The following is a 13,980-nucleotide window of genomic DNA, read 5'->3' as shown; positions in this document are numbered from 1 at the left end:
ATAATGTCCAGTTATGAAGCTAACCTTACCAACGCAGACGTTTTAGATATCACCCTCACAACAAAAGAGAAACAACAAAAAATCTCCATCATGTGGTCAGACACTGCTAAAATGTACCTAGAAGTCTACCTACCGGATGACCTGTACAAAAAGAACTTCACACTTCTTACTTAGGAGATAAAATCATTGCTGACTTTCTATGAGAAATGGTTCGGAAGGAAGAGTATGTCATACCCAAAATCTTATACTATTGGAATAGGATCCAAATACACCTTCATTCTTCCTAAAGACCATCTGAAGAATTTTTGCCACATTTGTATAGAAACAGAAAAATCTGAGGTTAGCGTTGTTTCTAGTCTAGGAAAGTCTCTAGTGGACAAGGTCTTCCGGACATCTATAAATATTATAAAGCAGCACAATTGAGCTGGTGGTTGTCACTTGTGTCTATATTAAAGAACTACAAGATGGGAAACTTAGCGAGATCCCTAATCCCACTCACAGCCAACAATGAGACTGGAACCTGCTTATTGGTTGTGCGTGTGAAATCTGGAACACATCTTCCCCACTCATGCCGGTGGGACTTATATCTAATCATTTGGGTCTCCAAGAAGGTGCTCACCAGAGTATTCAGAACACCCCGAATAGCATCACACTCCAAGATGCCCAATCTTCCCAGCAGAGTCATCCCACCCATCCACAATCCATATTTGTGTCATTTGCGGTTTGGAGTTAGATACGGAGAGATGTTGTGCTGAGGGTGAGAGAGGATTTAGGTTTGGATAGGCAAAACAAAATAAAACCAACAGCTCTTTTAAGAGCTAAGCTACTTCACCAGTGTATATACACCACTAGTATATACACTTAGCTCCTAAAATTTCACAAAAGCCCTTTTTAGGGCACAAATTCTCCACCAGTGGTATACTCTATATACCTGTCCCATGGGAGTAATAAGAAAGCTGTATACTGTTCACTTAGAAAAAGTATACAAGTCCAGCTCACCATATATATGTAGTAAATGTCGGATACGACGAGCCCGGGACCTTTTGGATCTGGTATACACAGCAGTATCTAGGCCCAATATATCTATCCTCTGTATACAAAAAAACATAAATTTGTATACAGTCCATCAGTTTGTCAACTCACTCACTCATTCCTGTATACTGTCATACTAGTATATACGGCAGTATATAGGCCCAATATGTCTACCCTCTGTGTATACAAAAAAAAATTGTATACAATCCATCAGTTTGTCAACCCACACACAAAAAAAAACAAAAAAAAAAAACATTTGTATACATCTCAAAATGCGCAAGGCTAGCGCAAAGGGACGTGGACGGGGTCGAGGCTGGGGTCGTGGAAATGCAGCTGGGGAGCAAGGTTGCGTTCATTAAAGCACATCCAATGGCTACTGGTGAGGAGCAGCCAGCATCGCGCACAATCCTTTGCTTGATGATTACATTAAGCAGGGTGCAGGATACAAGATTGACCAGGCCTGAGCACCAGGAACAGGTGTTACAATGGCTAGCGGATAATGCTTCCAGCTGCTTTTCCACCAGCCAGTCAGCCACTACCTGCAGTTGTGTTCATACTCAAGAGTCTGCCCCTCCTTCCTCCCAACATGCCCAATCTTCCCAGCAGAGTCATCCCACCTTTGCCCCCTCCCAGGATCTCTTATTGGGTCCTTTTACTGTCTCTCCCTCTGTTGAACTACTTCCCAAATCCCAGGAGCTAGCAGACGACTTTGTGTGTCCTGATGCCCAAACACTGGAGCATCCGCCATTTCCTGCCAATTTTGTGGTTGTGGACCCGCAGTCGGGGTTTCTCGGCCTCAGTGATGATGACGAGACAGAGTTGCCATCAGGGCAGGCTGTGGTTATGTGCAGTTTGCAGTAAGAGGAGAGTGAGCAATTGGAAGAGGAGGTGGTGGACGATGAGGCCACTGACCCGACCTGGACAGGGGTGATGTCCAGTTGGGAAAGCAGTGTAGATGTGGAGGCAAGTGCAGCAGAAAAAAAAGATGGCTAGAGGCAGAGACATGAACAGGGGTGATGTCTTGCGGGGAAAGCAGTGTAGATGTGGAGGCAAGCACAGCAGCAAAAAAGGTGACTAGAGGCAGAGGCATGTCCAGAGGCACAGGACAGTCACTCATTCCTGTATAATGTCATACGGTATATAGGAGATAATATACGCTCAATATATCTAGCCTCTGTGTATACCCAAAAAAGCTTAAGTGGTATACAATCCATGAGTTAGTGAAGTCACTCATTCCTGTATACTGTCATACAGTATATAGGAACTAATATACGCTCAATATATCTAACCTCTGTGTATAAAAAAAACCAAACATTTGTATACTTCACAAAATGCGTAAAGCTAGCGTTAAGGGACGTGGACGAGGATGTGCCCGGGGACGTGGAAATGCAGCTGGGGAGCAAGGTTGCGGTCAAGCTACAGCTAGAGGCAGAGGCACAGGACAGCTGCTTCACAGAAGCCAGGCCAGAGCCAGCAAGGCCCAATATTTTCCCTGTGCTAGCCACTCTACCAAAACTCGACCTTGTTGGCCACCTTCCTTGATATTGTGTAGATTTTGCAACTTATGCGTGGAGGACAAACAGTGCGTTTTGCACACTGTGCAACTCAAAACTAAATAGGGGCTCTGTGAAAAGCAACCTGAGCACCTCAGCCATGCGCTCATTTGTAAGGCAAGCACTGGGCTCAGTGGGAGAGAGGAAACGAGTTGCTGACACTGCCTCTTCCACTGTTTCCAGTGCTGGTGCTGCAGTCCAGACCACCAGCCTAGACACCTCTACATCTGCCTCTGACACTTTGGGGAGTTCACCCTCATCTGCCCCTTTTCCTGCCTCTGCTCCTTTTTCCTGAACCATCATGCGCCTCTTCCCAGCAACTCCCCATCTCCCAGGCGTTTCATTGCAGGCAGAAGTACAGCGCAACCCACCCACATGCCCAAGCCTTCAATGACATCATCTCAAAACTGCTGGCCCTGGAGATGTTGGGATTTATGCTAGTGGAGACTCAGGCCTTCCGTGACCTGATGGCAGCTGCGGCACCTCGCTATATTGCCCCTATAGTGTCCCATAACATCAGTCGGGCCCTGAGTTCTGTGCTTTGCTCTAAGGTCCACTTGACCACCGACGCATGGACAAGCGCATGAGGACAGTGACGCTACATCTCACTCACGGCACGCTGGGTGAATGTAGTCAAGGCTGGGACCCTCTCACAAACCCTCCTCCTACACCATAACATAGACCCCAGCTACGAGCTGGAAATGATGCAACACTGGTGTAGGGAGACGTCAGCAGGCTGTGCTGAAGCTCATCAGCTTGGCCGACAGAAAACACTCTTCTCCCGAGGTGAGCGATGCCATCCTAGAGGAGACGGCAATGTGGATTTCGCCACTGCATCTGTGCCCAGGCATGGTCGTGTGTGATAATGGCTGGAACCTGGTAGTGGCTTTGGAGCTTGCCAGACTCAAACACAGTCCACACATGGCCCACATTTTCAACTTGTTGGTGGTAAAGTTTTTCAAAACCTACCCCATTGTGCCTGATATACTGGTGAAAGTGCGGCCATTTTCGTAAGTCTAAAGTACCCGCTGCTAGCCAGAAAACATTCAGAGCACACTCCTGTCATCTTCTCACCGTTGGATGATGGAGGAAGATGAGGAGGATGAAGTGGCATTTCATGTCACTGTCCCACACGAGGCTAGCGGGGAAGTTCAGTGCATCCCATTGCTTCAGCGTGGATGGTGTGAAGGGGAGTTGAAAGTGGAGGAAATGGAGAGTGACCCTTCCGGTGGGGGCAGCAAAGTCATGCCAAGTAACACTCTGGAACACATGGCTGACTTCATGTTGCGCTGCTTTTCCAGAGACAAAGGCATTGTTCACATCATGGAGAGCAACCAATACTGGATTTTTGCAATCCACGACCCCTGGTATAAAAACAACATCTCGTCTTTCATTCTGGTAGGGGAGAGGAACAATCGCATAAATGATTGACACAAGCAACTGGTGCATTATATGATGTAAATGTTTCCATCAACCCTTGCTGGCGGCAGAGAGGAGAGTTCCTCCAAGAGGCTAACAACTGCCATCTGGTCCACACCCACCAGGGGAACACTCTCCAAGGTGTGGGACACCTTAATGGCACCCCCTTGCCAAGCTACTGCCACTGAGGGGCCTAGTGTCACCAGGAGGGAATAGTATAGGCGCATGTTGTGTGAGTACCTGGCCAACCACAGACCTGTCCTCTTCGATCCCTCTGCACCTTACACGTATTGGGTGTAGAAGTTGGACCTGTGGCCCCGGGGGTGAGTGGAGGCTTCCCCCAGTTGAGGTTTGGGTGAGTTTGGTGAGGGGGTGCAAGTACGCCCCGCAGTTAGCCTTTTTGGTGGCATAGAGTGTACACAATGAACCCAAACTGTCACTTGCTGAGCCTCTTTTGTACTTGTAACTGCATGATAGAACCTGTGCGTCTATGTTCTCTTTTCAGTTCTAGTTAGATTTGTGCACCTGCATTTCAAGTTTATGGCCCATTCTTTTGCATTAGGCCACAAGAAGATTTTTTTCTTCTGCTCCTCTGTGCCAATTCAGCCCTGCCAACCCCAGTAGTCATTCTTTCACCCCTCTTTTCAATTGTGACTTCCCCCAGCAGCGTTTACAGTCTCAGCCCCATTCTGTTGCTTCAGCCCAGGTATATACTGTATACCAGCGCTACGGAATTTCAGCCCTAAAAAGTGGTTTTGAGAACTTTCTGCAGGTTCAGCCTATAAGCTGATGGTGTTTATAGACCCATCAAGCCGTGTTGCTGTTTTCAGACTCTTTCCTGTCTAGCAGAAGCTAACATTTCTCTCTGACCCTCAGCACAATGTCTCTCCCTATCTATCCCAGCTGCAACAGACACGAACACGGCTGCCACTATTGTTATAGATCCAAGGTCACCTGATTTCGCTAGCCAATGACTTTTTTTTTTTTTTTTTCGATGCCTCCGTTTTCCTGCTTCCTGTCCCACCTCCCCTGCACAGTTATTGGTGCAAAAAAGCGCCAGGGAAGGTGGGAGGGGGCACAAATTTTTACTGCGTTTACCATGTGGTATTTGATTGGAATCAAATATGTCGAATACCTTAAAATCCGATCGAATATCTACTCGATCGAATGGTATTCGCTCATCTCTAATTCTGAAGCGGATTCCACGTCAAAACCTGGTCCAAAAAACTCTGTGAACTCAGATTTAGTGACCAAGAGTAACGTAGCAGACCACATGATGTAAAGCAGATAATGACAGCTGTCCGCTGGTCCGGACACATCTGTATAAATGAAGTATAAAAGTAATGGTGAATAATAAAAGTAACCTGGCTTTGATTTTTAATAATATGTAAATCTGATTTTTATAAAAAGTCATTTGTGAACATGTTTTACATTATATCCTTTTATTGAAAGCTAAACCAATATTTAAAATTAATTAAGTACAACGATGGCGTTAAGAAGAGATTATTCTATGATGAGAAAGGGGAATTGGATACAATGTATTTCATATACAATTGGGTAAAGATTAACAAAAGTCACCACAGAGTAGACAACGTTGGTTGTTTCCTACCATGGGGTCCAGTAGATGATCGGTTTTATATCAAATCATCCAGTGTAACCTGGAAGACGAATGAGGTAAGAGATTTAAGTTGTTACAGTCATTTTAATAGATTTTGGAACAGAAATGTCCCCCAATATCTACAATGTCTATATTTGAAGGGATCCTATTATTAAAATTCAATTTTTTTCTCACTAACTCGTAGGAATAGCCTTAAGAAAGACTATTCTTCTCCTACCTTTAGATGTCTTCTCTGTACCGCCATTCGGTATAAATCACAGTTTTCGTCGGTATGCACAGGAGTTCTCTTGCAGCACTGGGGGCGGGCCCAGCACTCAAACAGCACTGGGGGCGTCCCTAATGCTGCGAGAGAACTCTCCAGCGCCGCCTTTATTTTCTTCAAGGACATCCTCTTCAAGCATCTTCTTCCGGGGCAGACCTCAAATTTCTAGGCCTAGGGCAAAGCCGACTGCACACACCCGCAGTGCTGCAAGAGAACTCATTTGCATACTGACAAAAACCGGGATTTCTACCGAACAGCGATGCGGGGAAGACATCTAAAGGTAGGAGAAGAATTTGCCTTTCTTAAGGCTATTACTACGTGTTAGTGAGAAAAAATTGAGTTTTAATGATAGGATCCCTTTAAGCTCTGAATTTAATAGAGTGTCTTTAGTTTGAGCAATTCGACTCCTCAGACATTTTTTACACATTTGATATCATTATGGCGAAGAGAATGATAGAATTTAATTAAGGAATACATTTAATTGAATATTAATGAGTAGAGATGAGTGAGTAGTGAAATATTCGAGATTTGTTTCGAGTAGAGCGTCAGTATTCGACTACTCGATCGAATATTGAATCCCATTACAGTCTATGGGAAAAAATGCTTGTTTCAGGGGAAACCACTATTCGACTAAAGGAGAGTCACTAAGTCCACTAGTGGCAGGAGGAGAGTGTTTAGGAGGAGCGCTGTGCAGTTAAAGTGGATGGACCCCATTATAGTCTATGGGGTCCGTGCGCTTTAACTGCACAGCACTTGCAGTTGCACTGAATCTGCTGTGGACTCCTTCCGGACGGGAGGCAAGCACTAATGTGAACCGGCCCTTACTCGTCCTGCAGAACCAGCATTGATTGGTCAAATGCTATACACTGTATAGCATTCGGCAAATCAACGCTGGTTCTGCAGCAGGCTCGTCCTTGCTAGTCGGGAGAACTGGCAGCTTGCGGTTATGCAGGAGCTGACTTTTTCTCATAGGAATGCATTGACCAGCGTTGATTGGCCAGTGTACAGCATTCAGCCAATCAACGCTGGTTCTGCCGGAGGCTCGTCTGTGAGGAGGCGGAGTCTAAGATTGGACCACAGCAGTCTCCATTGTGGTTCCATCTTAGACTTCGCCTCCTCACAGACGAGCCTGTGGGAGAACCAGCGTTGATAGGCCAAATGCTGTACACTATATAGCATTCGGCCAATCAATGCTGGTTCTGAATTGAATATTTACTGCGAATAGCGATAGTATTCGAATGAGTACGAGTATTTTGAATGCCGTAGTATTTGTTCGAATACCTACTCCATCGAATACTACTTGCTCACATCTATTAATGAAATTATCAGCTTAATTTGAAAAAGTCTTTTTTTTTTTTTTTTTAATTTCTTCCCTCTCCTTTGTAACTTGACAACTGTTGCACAGTTGTGCTAAAAAGTTTATATACCCCGGCATTCACACTGAGTAACGCTGGCGTTTTTTGTGCTTATTTGGGCACGTAGAGCCGCGTAAACGCCGCGTTTGCGCGGCGCTACGTGCCCAAATAAGCACAAAAAACGCCAGTGTTACTCAGTGTGAATGCTGCCAAACATGGGGAGAATATACAAACTCCTTGTAGAGGTTGTCCTTGGCAGGATTCAAACCTAGGACTCCAGTGGTGCAAAGCCACAGTGCTAACCACTGAGCCACCATGTTGCTCCAGGAAGTCAAGACTTTTTGCCATGAAGAATGGGCAACCATCTGAGAAAATAGGGAGCCTCATCCACAACTACCACAAAAGACTTCAAGCTGTCATTGATGTTAGAGGGGGCAATACACAGAATTAAGTACTGGGGGATGAGAACTTTTGAACAGGGTCATGTTGATGTTTTTGGTTGTCATTATGATTTAAAAAGAGAAAACACAGAAGTTTGACAATAAATGGCTTCAACCAACCACCAACTATGAGTGGAGAAGAAGTTTTTCTGTTATCATTCATATTCTCTGTAAAAAAAAAAGGCCAAAAAAACCCAAAAAATATGCCAGGGTATGTAAACTTTTTAGCCCAACTGTAAATTTGTTTTATTTTGATGGTCTAAAAAGGTAAATGAGTCGCAAATAAAAAATGGTAGATTATGAGTTAAGGAAAAAATATTATGTATTAATATTACACTTGAAAGAGGAAAATATATATTTGTACCTTGTTAGACAGTGAATATGAATTTTTTTTTTTTTTGAGGAGTCTTCAGTAATTGATATCTTTTTTAATGGCTAAATAAAAATGATGACACATTGTGAGCTTTCAGGATACTAAAAAGGTCCCTTCATCAGGCTGGTAAGTGGATATGAAATATAAAAAAGATTTTTTGAGGAGTCTTCAGTAGTTGATACCTTCTTTAACCATTTCCGGACTGCCCATAGACTATATACGTCCCGATAGTGGTTGCCTAGTTCTGATAGGACATACCGGTACGTCCAGTCAGAACATAGCAGCTGCACGGAGATCATGCAGCGGCTGAAGCTGGGTGCCGGCTGTAACTTCAGCCGGAGCTCCCACAGAGATGGCAGGGAAGGTTTATTTTGTTCCCTGACTTCTCGATCACAGTGCTCAATGAACGCGGTATACACGGCTATGGGCGCCGTCATGATGCGGCCGCCCTCTGACCCGGCGGTCACGTGATACAGGACCCACATCAGCTCTGTAAGTGTAAGGAACAGTGTGCAGGAGGCTGGATTCCTCCTGCAACTGAGGCTCAATGTACCAGCCTCAGTTATAGGGGAAATCAGCCTCCCTAACAAAAAAAAAAGGTGATCAGATGTCCCCAAAGGTCTCTTATTATATATATATATATATATATATATATATATATATATATATATATATATATATATGATAAAAAAAGTTTTAAAAAATGAAAATAAAATAATAAAAAAAATAAATAAAATAATACTCTAATAAAACGCAGCTATTATATTTATATTTTCCTGGATATAAAAAAATTAAAACACATTTGAATATAAAAACAACATAAAAATAAAGCACTAGGTGTCCCCAAAAAACCACACAAAAATTAGTTGAATGAGACAAGACGAGAAAAATGTTACAGACCTCAAAACCGCATATACAAAAACAACCTGAAAATGTGTCTGGTCCTGGATCACAAATTGGTCCGGTACTGAAGTGGTTAATGCCTAACTAAAAATTATGATTTTAAAGAGACTGTCGGATTTCTAGCATTGATGGCCTATCCTTTATTCCTTAGATTGATGGCCTATCCTATAGATTTGTGGAGGTCCGATACCCGTAGTCCCTGCAGATCACCTGAACTGAAACCATGTGGCTCTAAATAACAGGGCTGCTTTAACCAGAGGGCACCAGGCCTTATTATAGTCGGGACACTTGGGATAGCAGGGCTGTTCCAACTCCACCACATTTGTGTCCCATGGAGCCATCTTCTTCCTATTTCACCATCCAGCCATTGCCTCTGCTTCAGGCGTCTTTGGAGCAGTAAATGCAATGTAGTGACATCACATCATGCCTACTCGTTTCCAGCAAAATAAAGAGCACAATAACAGATACCCATTGGCAGTCAAATTACTAGGGACATCTAGCGACATCTCTCACAAAGCCTAATAGGTTTATTATTTCAGAATGATTTTTTTCAGCCTTTCAAACTTTTTTACCTGTCCTTTCTAGATACCAAGATCTCAATGTTCAGAAAATTGTCAAACTGGAACTCGAAAGATCAAGATAGATTGGAAACCAGTCTGCTGTTACGGCTGCGTGTTATGTTCTGAAGGAGAAATATCCAACGTCACTGGTAAAAATAAGTTATTTGGCGACATAGTGAAAATTAATATTTTAGAATAAAATAAATTGTATTGAAAACAGGGAAATGAAGGATAAGATATGGCTGCAGCAGACTAAATAGTCTAAATCACTGGCATAACTACCGGGGTAGCAGGGGTAGCAGGTGCCTCAGTACCCGAAACATTAGGGGTCCGGTGACAGACGTTACCACTACGTTTTTTTTGTTTTTTTTTTGTAACAGGCTGTTACCGGCTGGAGTTACTCCAGTCAGTAACGGGGCCTATTTACTTACCAATCCTGGCAGTAACTTACCTCTCCGCATTCCAGACAGGCTTCAGGCCTAGTTGTGTGACATGCCTGATGCCACATGACTGGGATCTGTGTCCCTGGTCATGTGACGTCATTGAAGATGGCCAACACCTCCGAAGACAGCAGTGGAACCCGGGATAGATAAGTGACAGTGGTTTTTATGTTTGAATCCCCCCTTGGTCTCCGATTATTATACTAATTATAATATATAATTATAATATTTATTATATATATATATATATATATATATATATATATATATATATATATATATAATAATTGTTCAGTGGGGCATAATACTGTGTGCAGGGGCCACTATGGGACATAATACTGTGTGCAGGGGCCACTATGGGACATAATACTGTGTGCAGGGGCCACTATGGGACATAATACTGTGTGCAGGGGCCACTATGGGGGATAATACTGTGTGCAGGGGCCACTGAGGGACATAATACTGTGTGCAGGGGCCACTATGGGACATAATACTGTGTGCAGGGGCCACTATGGGGGATAATACTGTGTGCAGGGGCCACTATGGGGGATAATACTGTGTGCAGGGGCCACTATGTGGGATAATACTGTGTGCAGGGATCACTATGGGGCATAATACTGTGTGCAGGGGCCACTGAGGGACATAATACTGTGTGCAGGGGCCAATATGGGGGATAATACTGTGTGCAGGGGGCACTATGGGACATAATACTGTGTGCAGGGGCCACTATGGGGGTAATACTGTGTGCAGGGGCCACTATGGGACATAATACTGTATGCAGGGGCCTCTATGGGGGTAATACTTTATGCAGGGGGCACTATTGGGGATAATACTGTTTGCAGGGGCCACTATGGGGGATAATACTGTGTGTAGGGGCCACTATGGGGCATTATACTGTGTACAGGGGCCACTATGGGGCATAACACTGTGTACTGGGGCCACTATGAGACATAAGACTGTGTGAAGGGGCCACTGGGGGGCATAATACTGTGTTCTGGGGCCACTATGGGGCATAATAGTGTGTGCAGGGGCCACTATGGGACATAATACTGTTCAGGGGCCACTATGGGGCATAATACTGTGTGCAGGGACCACTATGAGACATAAGACTGTGTGAAGGGGCCACTATGGGACATAATACTGTGTGCAGGGACCACTATGGGACATAATACTGTGTGCAGGGGTCACTATGGGGCATAATACTGTGTGCAGGGGCCACCATGGAGCATAATAGAGCACGCAGGAATGTGTGTGTGTGGGGGGGGGGCATGTCAAAAGTTCACCACAGGGCCCCGCCATTCCTAGTTACGTAGTTACGCCACTAGTCTAAATCAACCTTTTTTGGAAGCTGCATGAAGAGGAGATGGGAACAGCAGATGGGATAAATTTTACAAGAGAATACTGTAATCTCTAAGGGTATGTAGACATGGCGGAAATAGAAGAATATAAAATGGACTCCCATCTCAAATTCCTTTTCCATTTCCACCTCTCTCGCATCCCATGGCAGCTAGTCAAAACAGATCTTGGTCCTACTTCTGCCGTTCTCTCCTGGTATTCGGCTCAGATGACGTCTAACCAGCAGAATGACTTACACTGCGGACTCTGAATCAGCCACATAATCAGTGGCAAAATTGGGGAAGACGCTGATTTTTTTCAAAGTCCTGTGTCAATCCACCATTTTTTTCAGGAATGAATTTGACTTGGATTCCAAGTTGGAATTCGACTCAAAATCAGCGTAAAATTCCACTATGTGAACAGGCCATTACACTCCAAACAACTAAAACAAGGGCAATGGAAAATAGGCAACATTATATATAACAACAGTGTAACAACTTAGACAACAATAAAATGTAAATTTCACATCTTTCTTTGTGTTTTAGAGCAAATAATGTGCAGCTATAGTATCTAGAGATGAGCGAGTACTACCGTTTCAAATAGCACGCTCCCATAGGAAAGAATGGATGCAGCCGATACGCTTGAACCCCTGCGCGCCGGCTGCGTCCATTCATTTGAAACGGCAGTTTCGAATAGTACTCGCTCATCTCTAAACAGTATCATTTATTTATGTTTCTATCTTTCCAGATAGTGAATCCTGCATACCATGTTTGCCTACAGAATGGTCAAGCAATAAAAGAGACCAATGTCTCCCCAAGGATGAAGAATTCCACGCCTTCTCCGACCCTTTTGCCATCGCATTATCAGCACTTGCTATTCTTTGTTGGACAATTTCTGTTCTAATATTTGGAGTTTTTGCCTCCCATAAAGATACACCAATCGTGAAGGCGAATAACAAGACCCTGAGCTTCATCCTCCTCGTCTCACTCTCCTTGTGCTTTCTATGCGTGTTTTTTTTCATTGGTCGTCCTGATAATAGAAGCTGCAAATTACGACAAATTGTTTTCGGCATCATCTTCTCCATCTCTGGGTCTTGTGTCTTGGCCAAAACCACCCTGGTCTACATGGCTTTCAAAACATCCCGACCTGGAAGTCAAAGGAGAAAGTTCTTTGGAGTGAAAGTGTCCAACTCTATCGTTGTGATGGCCTCCTCCATTGAGGTTATTATAAGTAGTGCTTGGCTTTACTTCTCTCCCCCGTATCTGGAGCAGGACACCCATTCCTACCAGAGAACGATTGTCATTCAGTGCAATGAAGGATCTCAAGTTGGTTTCTTCGCCGTTATAGGCTATTTGTTTTTCTTGGCAGCTCTTAGTTTCGTTGTAGCGTATTTGGCTAGAACGTTACCAGATCGTTTCAATGAAGCCAAATACATTACATTCAGCATGCTGGTATTCTGTAGCGTCTGGGTTACCATGGTCCCTTCTTATCTGAGCACCAAAGGAAAAAAGATGGTAGCCGTAGAAATGTTTTCCATATTGGCATCGAGTGCTGGACTTTTAGGTTTTATATTTTTTCCAAAGTGCTACATTATTTTCCTAAAGCCTGAAATAAATACAAGAACACAACTCCATGGAAATACAAAGATGTAATTTCTCTAAATTTAGAACAATTTGGGCAAAAATAAAAATAAATAAATAAATAAACTTATCAATATGTATCTATTATTTTGTCTACACTACAATACAGTTAAATCAGGGGCGTAGCTATTGGGGTTTCAGCGGTAACGGTTGTCACAGGGCCCTTGACATTGGGGATCTGATGAGCCCCCGATGTGTTTTTTTTTTTAACCCCTTAAGGACCAGGCCATTTTTTGGTTTCGCATTTTCGTTCTTCCCTCCTCACATTTCAAGAGCCATAACTTTTTCATTTTTCAGTTCACAGAGTCACATGATAGCTTATTGTTTGCGGGACAAATTGTACTTTGTAATGGCACCATTCAATATGCTGTGCAATGTACTGGGAAGCTGGAAAAAAATTCAGAATGAGGTGCAATTGGAGAAAAAATGCATTTGCGCCATTTTCTTATGGGTTTAATTTTTACAGCGTTCACTGTTTGGCACAAATGACATGTTACCTGTGTTCTACGTGTCAGTACGAACGCGGTGATACCAAATTTATATAGTATTTGAAATGTTTTGATACTTTTAAAAAAATGATAAACTTTGCAAAATAGAAAAAAAAATTTGTGTCATCATGTTCTAACACCTGTAACTTTTTCATATTTCCATGTATGGAGCTGGTTGTGGTGTCTTTTTATGCGGGACAAGATGACGTTTCTATTGATACTATTTGGGGAAAGATCTGATGGTTTGATCACTTTTTATTCAATTTTTTATAGGAGGCAAAGTGTTGAAAAAAACGCTTTTTGGCTGTTTTTATTTTTTTTGCCGCTACGCCGTTCGCAGTACGGGATAAATGTTTTAATATTCTAATAGTTCAGGCATTTTGGAGCGCAGGGATACCTAATATGTTTATGTTTAATGTTCTTTAATTACTTTTATAGCTAATCTAGGGAAAGGGGGGTGATTTGAACTTTTATATTTTTTTTATTTTTTTAATACTTTTAAAAACTTTTTTTTTTCTTCTGTTACATTTATGATCAGACCCCTTAGGTACCTTGAAACCTA

General features: G+C 43.2%; 1 protein-coding gene across 1 annotated transcript in view; it reads left to right on the top strand.

Moving 5' to 3' along the window:
- LOC142183899 (vomeronasal type-2 receptor 26-like) overlaps positions 1 to 12,942 on the top strand; it is a 30,947-nt gene extending 18,005 nt beyond the window's left edge. Inside the window, exons 5-7 of the mRNA XM_075258790.1 lie at positions 5,457 to 5,678; positions 9,541 to 9,664; positions 12,038 to 12,942. Of these exons, the coding sequence (XP_075114891.1) occupies positions 5,457 to 5,678; positions 9,541 to 9,664; positions 12,038 to 12,942 (1,251 nt within the window). The remainder of the gene's footprint in view (positions 1 to 5,456; positions 5,679 to 9,540; positions 9,665 to 12,037) is intronic.
- The last annotated feature ends 1,038 nt before the right edge of the window (positions 12,943 to 13,980 follow it).

The sequence above is a fragment of the Leptodactylus fuscus genome, chromosome 1 (assembly GCF_031893055.1).
Source record: "Leptodactylus fuscus isolate aLepFus1 chromosome 1, aLepFus1.hap2, whole genome shotgun sequence".
Classification (NCBI taxonomy): domain Eukaryota; kingdom Metazoa; phylum Chordata; class Amphibia; order Anura; family Leptodactylidae; genus Leptodactylus; species Leptodactylus fuscus.
Note: the sequence above shows the minus strand (reverse complement) of the source record. Positions and strands in the feature narration are given on the sequence as shown.